We start from the raw sequence: 16708 nt of genomic DNA, 5'->3' as shown, positions 1-16708 counted from the left end.
GAGGTTTACAGCATGGAAACAGGCCTTTTGGCCCCAACTTGTCCACGCCGCCCTTTTCTTTAAAAGCACTAAGCTAGTCCCAATTGCCCACATTTGGCCCATATCCCTCTGTACCCATCTTACCCATGTAACTGTCTAAATGCTTTTTAAAAGACAAAATTGTACCCACCTCTACTACTGCCTCTGGCAGCTCGTTCCAGACACTCACCACCCTCTGTGTGAAAAATATTGCCCCTCTGGACCCTTTTGTATCTCTCCCCTTAAACCTATGCCCTCTAATTATAGACTCCCCTACCTTTGGGAAAAGATATTGACTATCTAGCTGATCTGTGCCCCTCATTATTTTATAGACCTCTATAAGATCACCCCTCAGCCTCCTACGCTCCAGAGAAATAAGCCCCAGTCCATCGAGCCTCTCCTTATAACTCAATCCATCAAGTCCCGGCAGCATCCTAGTAAATCTTTTCTGCACTCTTTCTAGTTTAATAATATCCTTTCTATAATAGGGTGACCAGAATTGCACACAGTATTCCAAGTGTGGCCTTTTGTTCCCTGCCTGCTGATGAGCTAATTTTCGATCTAAGTTTCCTTGAACTTTTTATTTTTTTGAGTTTGTGGAGCATTGGATCGAGATTGGGTAATGGGATTTTCTCAATCCCCAATTCTCCCAATCCCTCTGCTTCATTCGCTGTTTGGAGGATGGTTCTGATTGGTTGACAGAAGGATGGCCCTGATTGGTTTGCTGGTGGAAGATAACATTGAGGATTAGCTGCAAGAGGACAACATTGGTTGGTTAGAGGATGTCCCTGATTGGCTCACTGGATAGCAAGCATCCCTGATTAATTGGCTAGTTGGAGGTTGACCCTGAATGGTGCACTGATTGGTGGATGGCTTCGATTGGTTGGTTTGTTGAAGAATGAGTCAGATTGGTTGGCTGACTTGAGGATTTGGTTACCATTGGTTACAGTTGTTGATTTGGATAACTTGTCCAGGTTGGTAAATCTCAGTCCCCCGATAGCAGCGACACTCGGTGATATTCACACAGCTTCGATCCTGCAGGAAGAGATCCTGGGGGCATCGGCAACCTGGAATAGAGAAGATGTTTGAGTACGTACAAATCAGTCCTCAAATATCCCCAACATATCAACACACAACAATGTGACAGCTGTCCTGAGGACAGGATTCAGAACAAGGGACACAAGAACAAGAGGAAAAGAAGCTAGGAAAATACAAAAAGTGATAGGAGGAGAAATTAAGGGCCAGAGTCAGATAAGGATAGCGGATAATCTCTCATTTATCCACATTATGCTGCATCCGCCATGCAGATACCCACACACTCAGCCTGTCCAAATCACACTGAAGCATCTCTGCATCTTCCTCACAGCTCACCCTCCCACCCAACTTTGTATCATCTGCAAATCTGGAGATAATACATTCCGTTCCCTCTTTCTAATCATTAATATATAATGTGAATGGTTGCGGTCCCAGCACAGATCCCTGTGGAACCCCACTAATCACTGACTGCCCATCAGAAAAAGACCCATTTATGCCAACTCTTTACTTCCATAGAACCATAGAAAATTACAGCTCAGAAACAAGCCTTTTGGCCCTTCTTGTCTGTGTGGAACCAATTTCTGCCTAGTCCCACTGACCTGCACTTGGACCACATCCCTCCACACCCCTCTCATCCATGAACCCATCCAAGTTTTTCTTAAATGTTAAAAGTGACCCCACATTTACCACTTTATCCGGCAGCTCATTCCACACTCTCACCACTCTCTGCGTGAAGAAGCCCCCCCCAATATTCCCTTTAAACTTTTCTCCTTTCACCCTTAACCCATGCCCTCTGGTTTTTTTCTCCCCTAGCCTCAGTGGAAAAAGCCTGCTTGCATTCACTCTATCTATACCCATCAAAATCTTATACACCTCTATCAAATCTCCCCTCATTCTTCTACACTCCAGGGAATAAAGTCCTAACCTATTCAATCTCTCTGTAACTCAGCTTCTCAAGTCCCAGCAACATCCTTGTGAACCTTCTCTGCACTCTTTCAACCTTATTTACATCCTTCCCGTAACTAGGTGACCAAAACTGTACACAATACTGTAAATTCGGCCTCACCAATGCCTTATATAACCTTACCATAACACTCCAATCTGCTAACCAGCTTTCTATCCATCTCAAGACATTACCTGCAATCCCATGTGCTTTAACTTTACACAGTAGTCTGTTATATGAGACCTTGTCAAAAGCCTCTGAAAGTCTCAATAAACCACATCCACTGGTTCTCCTCCATTAACTCCATTAGTTACAACCTCAAAAAATTCCAATAGGTTCGTCAAGTATGATTTCCCCTTTGTAAATCCATGTTGACTTTGTCTGATTATCCCACTGCCTTCCCAATACTGACTTATGAAATCATAGAACATGGAACATTACAGCGCAGAACAGGCCCTTCGGCCCACGATGTTGCACCGACCAGTTAAAAAACAATGACCCTCTAACCTAAATCAATCCCTTTCCATCCATAAACCTATCCACGGATCTCTTAAATGCCCCCAAACTAGGCGCATTTACAACCGCAGCAGGCAGGGCATTCCAATCCCACACCACCCTCTGGGTAAAGAACCTACCCCTGACATCCGTCCTATAACTACCCCCCCTTAATTTAAAGCCATGCCCCCTCGTGCTAGCTTTCTCCATCCGAGGAAAAAGGCTATCACTGTCCACCCTATCTAAACCTCTAATCATCTTATATGTTTCAATAAGGTCCCCTCTTAGCCGCCTTCTTTCTAACGAAAACAACCCCAAATCCCTCAGTCTCTCCTCATAGGACATCCCCTCCATACCAGGCAACATCCTGGTAAACCTCCTCTGCACCCTCTCCAAAGCCTCCACATCCTTCCTATAATGTGGGGACCAGAACTGCACACAATACTCCAAGTGCGGCCGCACCAGAGTTGTGTACAGTTGCAACATGACGCTGCGGCTCCTAAATTCAATCCCCCTACCAATAAACGCCAAGACACCGTATGCCTTCTTAACAACCTTATCTTTGAATCCTTGATAATGGACTCGAACAACTTCCCCAGTACCGACGTTAGGATCACTGGTCTGTCCCTAATCAGTCCTTGCCTCTTTAAATGCCTGTAGATCCTGTCTTTCATAATATCTCCCAACAATTTACCCACCACAGATGTGAGGCTCACTGGCCTGTAGTTCCCAGGCTTTTCCCTGCAGCCCTTTTTAAACGAAGGCACAACATTTGCCATTCTCCAATCTTCAGGCACTTCACCCGTGACTATCGATGATTCAAATATCTCTGCCTGGGAGACCTGCAATTTCCTCCCAGCCTCCCACAGCATCCTAGGGTACACTTCATTAAATTTATTTAGACTTTCAGAAAGCTTTCGACAAGTTCTCACATAACAGACTGCTCTGTACAACAGACGGGAACTTACAGGCCTGTTAGCCTGACTTCAGTCATTGGCAAGATTTTAGAGTCCATTATTAAAGATGAGATCGCAGAGTACTTGGAAGTGCATGACAAAATAGGACTGAGTCAGCACAGCTTTGTCAAGGGGGGTCATGTCTGACTTCTTTAGAATTCTTTAAGGAGGTAACAAGGAAATTAGATAAAAGAGAGCCAGTGGATTGATTTATTTAGATTTCCAGAAGGCCTTTGACAAGGTGCCGCATAAGAGACTGTTAAATAAGTTAAGAGCCCAGTGTTATGGGTAAGATCCTAGCATGGATGGAGGATTGGCTGACTGGCAGAAGGCAGAGAGTGAGGATAAAGGGGTCTTTTTCAGGATGGCAGCCAGTGACTAGGGACTTGGACAGGTTAGGGAAGAGGGTAAAGAAGGGGCAGATGGAATACAATGTGGAAAAGTGTGAGGTTCTGCACTTTGGAAGGAGGAATGGAGACATAGACTATTTTCTAAATGGGAAAATGTTTAGGAAATCAGAAACACAAAGGGACTTGGGAATCCTTGTTCAAGATTCTCTTAAAGTTAACGTGCAGGTTCAGTCAGCAGTTAGGAAGGCAAATGCAATGTCAGCATTCATGTCAAGAGGGCTAGAAAACAAGAACAGGGATGTACTTCCGAGGCTGCATAAGGTTCTGGTCAGACCCCATTTGGAGAATTGTGAGCAGTTTTGGGTCCCATATCTAAGGAAGGATGTGCCGGCCTTGGAAAGGATCCAGAGGAGGTTCAGAAGAATGATCCCTGGAATGAAGAGCTTGTCGTATGAGGAACGGTTGAGGACTCTGGGTCTGTACTCGTTGAAGTTTAGAAGGATGAGGGGGGGATCTTATTGAAACTTACAGGATACTGCGAGGCCTGGATAGAGTGGATGTGGAGAGGATGTTTCCACTAGTAGGAAAAACTAGAACCAGAGAAGGCACAACCTCAGGCTAAAGGGACGATCCTTTAAAACAGAGATGAGGAGGAATTTCTTCAGCCAGAGAATGGGGAATCCGTGGAACTCTTTGCCGCAGAAGGCTGTGGAGGGCCAAGTCATTGAGTGTCTTTAAGACAGAGATAGACAGGTTCTTGATTAATAAGGGGATCAGGGGTTATGGAGAAAAGGCAGGAGAATGGGGAGGAGAAAAATATCAGCCATGATTGAATGGTGGAACAGACTCGATGGGCTGAGTGGCCTAATTCTGCTCCTATGTCTTATGGTCACTGGCTGTGAGTATTTATTGCCCATCCCAAATCTCTCTTGAACTGAGAGTTTTGTTTGACTTTTTCAGAGGACATTTCAGAATGAGCTACATTGCTGTGGCTCTGGAGTTACATGTAGGCCAGACTGGGTAAAGATGGCAGATCAAAGTATTGAGTATGAGAGTTGGAATGTTATGGTGAGGTTGTTTAAGACATTAGTGAGGCCAAATTTAGAGTATTGTGCGCAGTTTTGGTCACCTAATTACAGGAAGGATGTAAATAAGGTTGAAAGAGTGCAGAGAAGGTTCACAAGGATGTTGCTGGGGCTTGAGAAACTGAGTTACAGAGAGAGATTGTATAGGTTAGGACTTTATTCCCTGGAGCATAGAAGAATGAGGGGAGATTTGATAGAGGTGTATAAGATTTCGATGGGTATAGATAGAGTGAATGCTAGCAGGCTTTTTCCACTGAGGCTAGGGGAGAAAAAAAACCAGAGGGCATGGGTTAAGGGTGAAAGGAGAAAAGTTTAAAGGGAATACTAGGGGGGGGTTCTTCACGCAGAGAGTGGTGGGAGTGTGGAATGAGCTGCCGGATAAAGTGGTAAATGTGGGGTCACTTTTAACATTTAAGAAAAACTTGGACGGGTTCATGGATGAGAGGAGTGTGGAGGGATATGGTCCAAGTGCAGGTCAGTGGGACGAGGCAAAAAATGGTTCCGCACAGACAAGAAGGGCCAAAAGGCCTGTTTCTGAGCTGTAATTTTCTATGGTTCTATTTCCCTCCTAAGGGACATCAGTGAATGAGGTGGGTTTTTCCAACAATCCACCATCTCTGAAAGTAGCTTCAAGTAATTGATTTATTAATTTAAATTCAATTCTACCAACTGGAATGCAGTATCTGCTGCACTGGAGTAAGAAAAACATGGGATAAATCAAGGAGTAGTTCTCCCGCTCTCCAAACTCATATCAGCTCAATCTGCTTGCAATCTGACTGTTCAGCTCAGAGTGTGGCCACATCTGCAGGGCAAAGGATCAGATCATTGCTGCTTGGGTTCCAGTATCTGAGACTTACCGTCTAAACACTCTGAGCTGCAGTTTGTCTGAGAGCTCAGGCCCTGACAGGAGGTTGGACAGGGATCCAGGGAGAGATCATCACATCCATCAGGCTCCACATAAACCATCCCAATATCACACTCTGAAAAACAGGAGAAGGAATCAAACTATCTGAAAATGTAAATCAGAACCCCCAACCTCCGATCCATCAACCCCCCAGGTCAAGGTCAGTCCCACCTCTCAATCTGAGATGTGAAGTCGAAATCAGTTATCTACAAAAACACAAAAGTCTTGAGTTACAGAAAGCAATCTTGTTCGGAGGTTTGATAGATTTCCACAGGAGAGTGGATGTCAGTTTGAGATGTGTGGAATACTTTATCAAAGCCTTGGGGAATATTACTGGGTTTTAGAACATATAGAACAGAGAACACTACAGCACAAACAGGCCCTTCGGCCCACAAGTTGCGCCGATCACATTCATACCTACCAGGCCATAGAATTATCTGTAACTCCAAATCCCATTAAATCCCATGTACTCATCCTGAAGTCTTTTAAAAAACCCCAGTGAGTTCGCCTCTACCACCACCGATGGCAGCCGATTCCACTCACTCACCACCCTCTGAGTGAAAAACTTACCCCTAATATCTCCTCTGTACTTGCTTCCCTGCACCTTAAACCTGTGTCCTCTTGTAGTGACCATTTCAGCCCTGGGAAATAGCCTCCGAGAATCCACCCTATCTATTCCTCTCAACATTTTATAAACCTCTATCAGGTTGCCTCTCAACCTTCGTCTCTCCAGGGAGAAGAGACCTAGCTCCCTCAACCTATCTTCATAAGGCATGCCTCCCAATCCAGGCAACATCCTTGTAAATCTCCTCTGCACCCTCTCAATAGCTTCCACATCCTTCCTGTAATGAGGCGACCAGAACTGCGCACAGTATTCCAAGTGGGATCTGACAAGGGTCTTATAAAGTTGCAGCATTACCTCCCGACTCCTAAACTCAATCCCTCGATTAATGAAAGCCAGAACACCATACGCCTTCTTAACCACATCCTCCACCTGCAAGGCCAATTTAAGAGTCCTATGGACCTGGATACCAAGATCCTTCTGATCCTCAACACTGCTAAGACTCCCACCCTTGATATTGTACTCCTTCAGCCCATTGGACCTGCCAAAATGGACCACCACACATTTATCCGCGTTGAAGTCCATCTGCCACTTCTCCGCCCAGTCTTGCATCCTATCTGTCACGCTGCAACTTCTGACATCCCTCCAGACTATCCACAACACCAACAACCTTCGTATCGTTGGCGAACTTACTAACCCATCCCTCCACTTCCTCATCCAGGTCATTTATGAAAATGACAAACAGCAAGGGTCCTAGAACAGATCCCTGGGGCACTCCACTGGTGACTGACCTCCATGCAGAAAAAGACCCATCCACAACCACTCTCTGCCTTCTGCAGGCAAGCCAGTTCTGGATCCCATGCCCTCTCACCTTCTCAAGAAGTCTTGCATGGGGGACCTTATCAAACGCCTTGCTGAAGTCCATGTAAACGACGTCCACTGCTCTTCCTTCGTCAATGTGTTCAGTCACATTTTCAAAGAACTCAACTAGGCTCGTAAGGCACGACCTGCCCTTGACAAAGCCATGCTGACTATTTCTGATCATACTAAACTTCTCTAAATGCTCATAAATCCTGTCCCTCAGGATCCTCTCCATCAACTTACCAACCACTGAGGTCAGACTCACCGGTCGGTAATTTCCCGGGCTATCCCTGTTCCCTTTCTTGAAAATAGGAACCACATCCGCAATCCTCCAATCCTCCGGAACCTCTCCCGTCTCCATCGACGATGCAAAGATCATCGCCAGGGTTTTAACAGTGAAAAATCTTTGAGGGAGTGTTCCCTGGGAGATTTTTACTTGTGGGTCTGACCAAACAGGGAGTCTTTTGGGGGAATGTCTTGTCAGAGTAATTTTACTGTAATTGTAATCTTATATGCTTAGATTTTATTTTCCTCTTGTTAATAAACCTCTTACTTTTAATTTTTGAACCTGTTATTGGGCTTCTTGCTGCTGAGATTTATATATATATAAAAATAATATACATTTATATATTTAATATTTCTTCTCATTTTCAGAATACGGTAAAAATGGTTGTGGACAGTAAGCCAGGTTTCCTTCTGGGATATAGTTTTGCTCAGTGGTTGATATCTGCTCTGGTTGGAGGACAGGCCGGTGACAGTGTTTATGATGGGGGGTGGGGGGGTGGGGGTGGTGAGGCACTGAGACCACCGGGATTGACCTCACCCACTGTGCCTGGACAGAGCTGCCGGTTACATGACTCTGTCTCCATGGTGACGCCTGGACACAGCTGGCCTCCATTCTTTGGCGGTGGGTTGACACACTCTCGATGGCGGGATCTCACCCCACTGCTACATTCTGCATTGCAATCCGACCATTCACTCCACGCTGACCACTGACCGTCCACTGTAAAAGCAAACACATCGATAATAAACAACAGCTGCAACTGGGCAGTCTCCGCACTCAGACAGAACCGCGCCCCGTGCCGAAACGCACCCCGACAGGCCCGCACTCACACTGAACCACTATTTACACCATTTCCCAAAACCACCTTCCCATTTAAATGGCCGCCTTCCTCCAGCCAACCTTGGTGTGTGTGTGCGTGTGGGGGGGGTGGTTGGAGATTAAATCTATTCTGGGAAGTGAGGGGGGGTGGAATTAAACCTGCCCGAGGGTAGGGAGTATTAAACCTGGCCAGAGGGGTGGAGGAAGGTGCGGGTGATTAAAACTGTCCTGAAAATTGAATGAGAGTGATGAAGTTTTTCATTGCTAACAGTGAGAAACCACAGAACCATAGAAAATTACAGCTCAGAAACAGGCCTTTTGGCCCTTCTTGTCTGTGCTGAACCATTTTTTGCCTCATCCCACTGACCTGCACTTGGACCATATCCCTCCACACCCCTCTCATCCATGAACCCATCCAAGTTTTTCTTAAATGTTAACAGTGACCCCACATTTACCACTTTATCCGGCAGCTCATTCCACACTCCCACCACTCTCTGTGTGAAGAAGCCCCCCTAATATTCCCTTTAAACTTTTCTCCTTTCACCCTTAACCCATGCCCTCTGGTTTTTTTCTCCCCTAGCCTCAGTGGAAAAAGCCTGCCTGCGTTCACTCTATCTATACCCATCAAAATCTTATACACCTCTATCAAATCTCCCCTCATTCTTCTACACTCCAGGGAATAAAGTCCTAACCTATTCAATCCCTCTCTGTGACTCAGCTTCTCAAGTCCCGGCAACATCCTTGTGAACCTTCTCTGCACTCTTTCAATCTTATTTACATCCTTCCTGTAACTAGGTGACCAAAACTGTACACAATACTCTAAATTCGACCTCACCAATGCCTTATATAACCTCACCATAACACTGCAACTTTTATACTCGATACTCCGATTTATAACGGCCAATGTTCCAAAAGCACTCTTTACGACCATATCTACCTGTGATGCCACTTTTAGGGAATTATGTACCTATATTCCCAGATCCCTCTGTTCAACTGCACTCTTCAGAGTCCTACCATTTACCCTGTACGTTCTACTTTGGTTTGTCCTTCCAAAGTGCAATACCTCACACTTGTCTGCATTAAATTCCATTTGCCATTTTTCAGCCCATTTTTCTAGTTGGTCCAAATCCCTCTGCAAGCTTTGAAAACCTTCCTCACTGTCCACTACACCTCCAATGTTTAATTCTTAATTACCTTTTTCTGAGTTCCTTGAAAGAAAAATTATGAGTGTGAGGCCAGTCCATTGTTCCCAGTGTCGGATGAACATAGAATACTACAGCACAAACAGGCCCTTCGGCCCATAAGTTGCGCTGATCATATCCATACCTACCAGGCCATAGAACTACCTGTAACTCCCAATCCCATTAGATCCCATGTACTCCTCCAGAAGTCTCTTAAAAGACCCCAGCGAGTTCGCCTCTACCACTATCGACGGCAGCCGATTCCACTCGCTCACCACCGAGTGAAAAACTTACCCCTAACATCTCCTCTGTACTTGCTTCCCAGTACCTTAAACCTGTGTCTTCTCGTAGCGACCATTTCAGCCCTGGGAAATAGCCTCTGAGAATCCACCCTATCTATTCCTCTCAACATGTTATAAACCTCTATCAGGTCGCCTCTCAACCTTCGTCTCTCCAGGGAGAAGAGACCTAGCTCCCTCAACCTATCTTCATAAGGCATGCCTCCCAATCCAGGCAACATCCTTGTAAATCTCCTCTGCACCCTCTCAATAGCTTCCACATCCTTCCTGTAGTGAGGCGACCAGAACTGCGCACAGTACTCCAAGTGGGGTCTGACAAGGGTCTTATAAAGTTGCAGCATTACCTCCCGACTCCTAAACTCAATCCCTCAATTAATGAAGGCCAGTACACCATACGCCTTCTTGACCACATCCTCTACCTGTGAGGCCGATTTAAGAGTCCTATGGTCCCGGATACCAAGATCCTTCTGCTCCTCAACACTGCTAAGACTCCTACCCTTGATATTGTACTCCTTCATCCCATTGGACCTGCCAAAATGGACCACTACACATTTATCCGCGTTGAAGTCCATCTGTCACTTCTCCGCCCAGTCTTGCATCCTATCTATGTCACGCTGCAACTTCTGACATCCCTCCAGACAAACCACAACACCAACAACCTTCGTATCGTCGGCGAACTTACTAACCCATCCCTCCACTTCCTCATCCAGGGCACTCATCAAAATGACAAACAGCAAGTTTGGGAGGTCCTGGAGGCTCCTGGTCTCCCAGACATCCATCTCTGTGCTCGGTGTGTGGAGCTGCAGTCCCTAAGGGACCAGGTTAAGGAACTGGAACTGCAGCTCAAGGACCTTCGTCTCATTAGAGAGAATGAGGAGATCATTGACAGGAGCTACTGGCAAGTGGTAACACCGGGGCAACGGGAGGCAGACAAGTGGGTAACAGTCAGTAAGGGGAAAGCTCATGTGATGGAGAGCACGCCAGTGGATGTCCCCCTTCATAATAAGTACCCCTGTCTGAGTACTGCTGGGGGGGACAGCTCACCTGGGGGAGGAGGCGATGGCCAGGTCTCTGGAGCTGAGCCTGACCCAGTACTCCAAAAAAGTAAGAAAAAGAGGAGAAAGGCAGTGTTAATAGGGGACTCCACAGTGAGGGGATCAGACAGGCGTTTTTGCGGACGCAGACGGGAATCGCGGATGGTGGTTTGCCTCCCTGGAGCCGGGATCCGGGATGTCTCTGGACGCATCCCAGACATCCTGAAAGGGGAGGGTGAGGAGCCGGAGGTTGTGGTTTATATAGGTACTGCTGACATAGGCAGGAAGAGGGAAGGGGTCATGAAAAGGGATTATAGGGAATTAGGTAGACAGCTGAGAAAGAGGAATGCAAAGGTAGTAATCTCAGGATTGCCGCCTGTGCCGCGGGAGAGTGAGAGCAGGAATGGAATGAGGTGGAGGGTGAATGCGTGGCCGAGGGACTGGAGCAGGGGGCAGGGATTCCAGTTCCAGGATCATTGGGACCTCTTTAGGGGCAGGTGTGACCTGTTCAGTAAAGACGGGTGGCACTTGAATCCCAGGGGGACCAATATTTTGGCAGGAAGGTTGGCTAGGGCTACTGGGGAAGCTTTAAACTAGAAAGATTGGGGGGAGAGAATAGAGATGAGGAGACTGAGAGCGAGGAGGTTAGCTCCCAGGTGGAGAAGGACTGTAGACAGTATGAGAGGGAGGTTAGACGGGTGATGGAGAAGGGAAGTGCCCAGACCGAGGGTCTGAGGTGTGTCTATTTTAACGCCAGGAGTGTAGTGAATAAAGTAGATGAGCTTAGGGCGTGGATTGCTGCTTGGGAATGTGATGTGGTGGCCATTACATAGACTTGGATGTCTCAGGGACAGGACTGGGTACTTCAGGTGCCGGAATTCAGATGTTTCAGGAAGGACAGGAAAGGAGGGAGAGTGGTGTTGTGGATAGTTTGGAGGGATGTCAGAAGTTGCAGCAAGACAAAAAAGGTATCACACATAAGGCAGGGAATTATAGGCCAGTTAGCTTAACATCCGTAGTTGGAAAAATGCTCAAATCCATCATCAAAGAAGAAATAGCAAGACACCTAGAAAAGAATGGTTTGATCGAGCAGATGCAGCATGGATTCATGAAGGGGAAGTCGTGTTTCATGAATTTATTTGATTTCTATGAGGATGTGACGAGTGCGGTAGATAGAGGGGTACTGGTGGATGTGGTGTTTTAGATGCACGGAGTTGGGGGTAAGGTGTTAGCGTGGGTAGAGGATTGGCTGTCTAATAGGAAGCAGAGAGTTGGTATCAATGGGTGCTATTCTGATTGGTGGTTGGTGACTAGTGGAGTGCCGCAGGGATCGGTGCTGGGGCCTCAACTATTTACCATTTATATAGATGATCTGGAGGAGGGGGCTGAGTGTAGGGTAACAAAATTTGCTGATGACATGAAGATGAGTGGAAAAGCAAATTGTGCGGAGGGTGTGGAAAGTCTGCAGAGAGATCTGGATAGGCTGAGTGAGTGGGCGAAGACCTGGCAGATGGAGTATAATGTTAGCAAATGTGAGGTTATCCACTTTGGTAGAAACAGTAGTAGGAGGGATTATTATTTAAAGGGCGAAAAGCTGCAGCATGCTACGGTGCAGAGGGACCTGGGGGTCCTTGTGCACGAGTCGCAGGTGCAGCAGGTGATCAAGAAGACGAATGGGATGTTGGCCTTTATGGCGAGGGGGATAGAATATAAAAGCAGGGAGGTCTTGCTGCAACTGTACAGGGCACTGGTGAGGCCACAGCTGGAGTACTGTGTGCAGTTTTGGTCGCCGCACTTGCGCAAGGATATTTTGGCCTTGGAGGGAGTGCAGAGGGGGTTCACTAGGCTGATACCGGAGATGAGAGGGCTGGACTATGAAGGCAGATTGAATAGACTGGGTATTCATTGGAGCTTAGAAGGCTGAGGGGGGATCTTGTAGAGACTTACAAGATAATGAAGGGGCTAGATAGGGTAGAGGTACAGAGATTCTTCCCGCTTAGAAAGGACAGCAGGACGAGAGGGCACAGCCTCAAGATAAGGGGGGGACAGTTTAGAACAGAGTTGAGGGGGAACTTCTTCACTCAAAGGGTGGTGAATCTCTGGAATTCTCTGCCCATTGAAGTGGTGGCGGCTACCTCGCTAAATATATTTAAGTCACGGGTAGATAGGTTTCTGATAGACAAGGGAATTAAGGGTTATGGGGAGAAAACGGGAAAGTGGAACTGATCCACTTCAGATCAGCCATGATCTTGTTGAATGGCGGGAAGGGGTTGAGGGGCTGGATAGCCTACTCCTGCTCCTATTTCTTATGTTCTTGTGTTAAGGCGGCGTATGGTGTACTGGCCTTCATTAATCGAGGGATTGAGTTTAGGAGTCGGGAGGTAATGCTGCAACTTTATAAGACCCTTGTCAGACCCCACTTGGAGTACTGTGCGCAGTTCTGGTCGCCTCACTACATGAAGGATGTGGAAGCTATTGAGAGGGTGCAGAGGAGATTTACAAGGATGTTGCCTGGATTGGGAGGCATGCCTTATGAAGATAGGTTGAGGGAGCTAGGTCTCTTCTCCCTGGAGAGACGAAGGATGAGAGGCGACCTGATAGAGGTTTATAAAATGTTGAGAGGAATAGATAGGGTGGATTCTCGGAGGAATAATAGTAGGAGGGCCTACTACTTAAAGGGCGAAAAGCTGCAGCATGCTACGGTGCAGAGGAACCTGGAGGTCCTTGTGCATGAGTCACAAAAACCCAGCCTGCAGGTGCAACAGGTGATCAGGAAAGCAAATGGGATGCTGGCCTTCGTAGTGAGGGGGATTGAATACAAAAGTAGGGAGTCTTGCTGCAACTGTGGTACAGGGCACTGGTGAGGCCGCAGCTGGAGTACTGTGTGCAGTTTTGATCGCTGCACTCGCGCAAGGATATTCTGACCTTGGAGGGAGTGCAGAGGAGGTTCACTAGGCTGATACCGGAGTTGAGGGGGTTGAACTATGAAGAGAGGCTGAATAAACTGGGCTTGTACTCGTTGGAGTTTAGAAGGATGAGGGCGGATCTTATAGAGACGCTTAAGATGATGAAGGGGATGAATAGGGTAGAGGTAGAGAGGTTCTTCCCGCTCAGAAAGGACAGCAGGACAAGAGGGCACAGCCTCAGGATAAAGGGGGGGCAGTTTAGAACGGAGTTGAGGAGGAACTTCTTCACTCAAAGGGTGGTGAACCTCTGGAATTCTCTGCCCGTTGAAGTGGTGGAGGCTACCTCACTAAATATATTTAAGATGCGGGCAGATAGGTTTTTGATAGGCAAGGGGATTAAGGGTTATGGGGAGAGGGCAGGAATGTGGAACTGAGCCACTTCAGATCAGCCATGATCTTATTGAATGGCGGGGCAGGCTCGAGGGGCTAGATGGCCTACTCCTGCTCCTATTTAATATATATATAAGGTTCATGGTGGGAGATATAGGAGGGATGTCCGAAGTAGATTCTTTACTCAGAGTGGTTGGGGTGTGGAATACACTGCCTGCTGTGATAGTGGAGTCGGACACTTTAGGAACTTTCAAGCGGTTATTGGATAGGCACATGGAGCACTCCAGAATGTTAGGGAGTGGGATAGCTTGCTCTTGGGTTTGGACAAATCTCGGCACAACATTGAGGGCCGAAGGGCCTGAAATGTGCTGTACTGTTTGTTTTATGTTCTACTGTATGTACACTGTGTGATAGTATGTACACTGTATGACAGTATGTACACATTACTGTATGTACACTGTGTGGCAGAATGTACCCGTTACTGTATGTACTATATATTAACTACTGGAACTAATTATGCATTGAGAGTATGTACATACAGCCACAGTGTACATACAACATTCTTTCTCTGTTCTATGTACACTGTGTGGCTGTATGTACATACTCTCAATGTCTAATTAGTTCCAGTAGTTAATGCAAACTTACAGTTAATCAATTAAAACTGACACAGATTTCTGAAGGATCCACACAGCAACATAACACAATGATAGATTTCATATATTCAATTTAATTACACCATCAGCCAATCAGATGTCATTGAATCATTACTTTAAGCATCTAGATGATTTGTCCAGCAACCCAATCGTTATAAAGAACGAGAACAAAGAACAGTGCAGCATCCCGTCTCCCCCACCACCCTCCCAGGCAGCGCATTCCAGACCATCACCACCCTCTGAGTAAAAAAGCTTTTCCTCACATCCCCCCTAAAACTCCTGCCCATCACCTTTAACCTCTGTCCCTTTGTGGCTGACCCTCCAACTAAGGGGAACCTTATCCACTCTGTCCGTGTCCCTCATCATCTTGAACACCTCGATCAGGTCGTCCCTCAGTCTTCTCCGCTCCAATGAAAACACCCCAAGCCTCTCCAACCTCTCTTCGTAACTTCAGTGTTCCATCCCAGGCAGCATCCTGGTGAATCTCCTCTGCACCCCCTCCAGTGCAATCACATCCTTCCGATAATGTGGCGACCAGAACTGCACACAGTACTCCAGCTGTGGCCTCACCAAAGTTCTATACAACTCCAACATGAGCTCCCTGCTTTTGTAACCTGTACCCCGATTGATAAAGGCAAGTGTCTCTTAAGCCCTTTTTCACCACCCTACTAACATGTGGGTGGCAGGGTGTCACAGTGGTTAGCACTGCTGCCCCACAGTGCCAGGGATCCAGGTTCAATTCCGGCCTTGGATTATTGGCTGTGTGGAGTTTGCACATTCTCCCTGTGTCTGTATGGGTTTCCTCCCACAGTCCAAAGATGTGCAGGTTCAGTAGACTGGCCGTGCTAAATTGCCCCTTACTATATCGAACAGACGCCAGAGTATGGTGTGCATATCGATGCTGTGTCCGTGTTATATCCATGTTGTGTGGTGTGGTTACCTGGACAGGCCCGGATGAAGCAGGCTCGAGTATCCCACAGCGCCTGGTCACACTGACCCCCGGGGAGAGCCGGCCGAATAATGTCCCTCTGTCGGAACAAAACTCCAAGACCGCAGTCCTGACTGCAGGCACTCCACAATGTCCAGCCTGACAGCACACAGTCCACTGGGGAAACAGATAGATTAGTTACTGTGCAAAATGACCCAAAACACTGACAGCAAAACCAAGACATCAATAAATTAAACCCAGGCCCCAAAATTCAACCCCTGGGTATGAATTCCCCAAAAGCCTGTCCTCAGGACCTGCTCTGCAGTTTTCCCTTCCACATCGACAGACACTCCCCCCGGCGTCAGCCCATCACTACCCCCTCCAACCCCCGTGACCTCCTCCCATCCATGCCCACCCCCCATGCCATGACCTCCCCTGAGCGACGTTACCCCTGTGACTCCACCCCCATGAATCTCTCCACTATTCTTTCCTCTTCATTCACATAGAGTCTCTGAATCACGCAGCGCAGAAGAGGCCCTTCAGCCCATCGAGTCCACACTGATGCATTACAAACACATGAACTCCCACCTAATCCCATCTGCCAGCCCTTGGCCCATAGCCCGGAATGTTCTGATGTAGCAGGTGCCGATCCAGGTATTTTTTAAAGGATGTGAGGCATCCCACCTCCACCACCCGCCCCCCAGGCAGCGCATTCCAGACCCTCACCACCCTCTGGGTAAAAAAGCTTTTCTTCACACCCCCCCCAAACCTCCTGTCCCATCACCTTGAACCTCTGTCCCCTCGTGACTGACCCTTCAACTAAGGGGAACAGTTTCTCCTTATCCGCTCTGTCCGTGTCCCTCATAATCTTGAACACCTCGATCCGGTCGTCCCTCAGTCTTCTCTGCTCCAACAAAATCAACCCAAGCCTATCCAACCTCTCTTCGTAACTTCAATGTTCCATCCCAGGCAGCATCCTGGTGAATCCCCTCTGCACCCCCTCCAG

The 16708-nt window shown here is 47.3% G+C and overlaps 1 protein-coding gene across 1 annotated transcript in view; it reads right to left on the bottom strand.

The window, feature by feature from the left end:
* The window catches only part of sspo (SCO-spondin), a gene marked incomplete at its 5' end in the record, with an annotated part of 592643 nt that overhangs the window by 485264 nt on the left and 90671 nt on the right, over positions 1–16708 (bottom strand). Inside the window, 4 exons of the mRNA XM_080183006.1 lie at positions 956–1085; positions 5740–5862; positions 8033–8212; positions 15715–15879. Coding sequence (XP_080039132.1) covers positions 956–1085; positions 5740–5862; positions 8033–8212; positions 15715–15879 — 598 coding nt within the window. The remainder of the gene's footprint in view (positions 1–955; positions 1086–5739; positions 5863–8032; positions 8213–15714; positions 15880–16708) is intronic.

The sequence above is a fragment of the Carcharhinus amblyrhynchos genome, unplaced genomic scaffold (genome assembly GCF_965287045.1).
Source record: "Carcharhinus amblyrhynchos unplaced genomic scaffold, sCarAmb.v2.hapA chromosome_114, whole genome shotgun sequence".
Taxonomy (NCBI): Eukaryota; Metazoa; Chordata; class Chondrichthyes; order Carcharhiniformes; family Carcharhinidae; genus Carcharhinus; species Carcharhinus amblyrhynchos.
The sequence above is the reverse complement of the archived record's forward strand: the minus strand, read 5'-3'. Positions and strand labels throughout refer to the sequence as shown.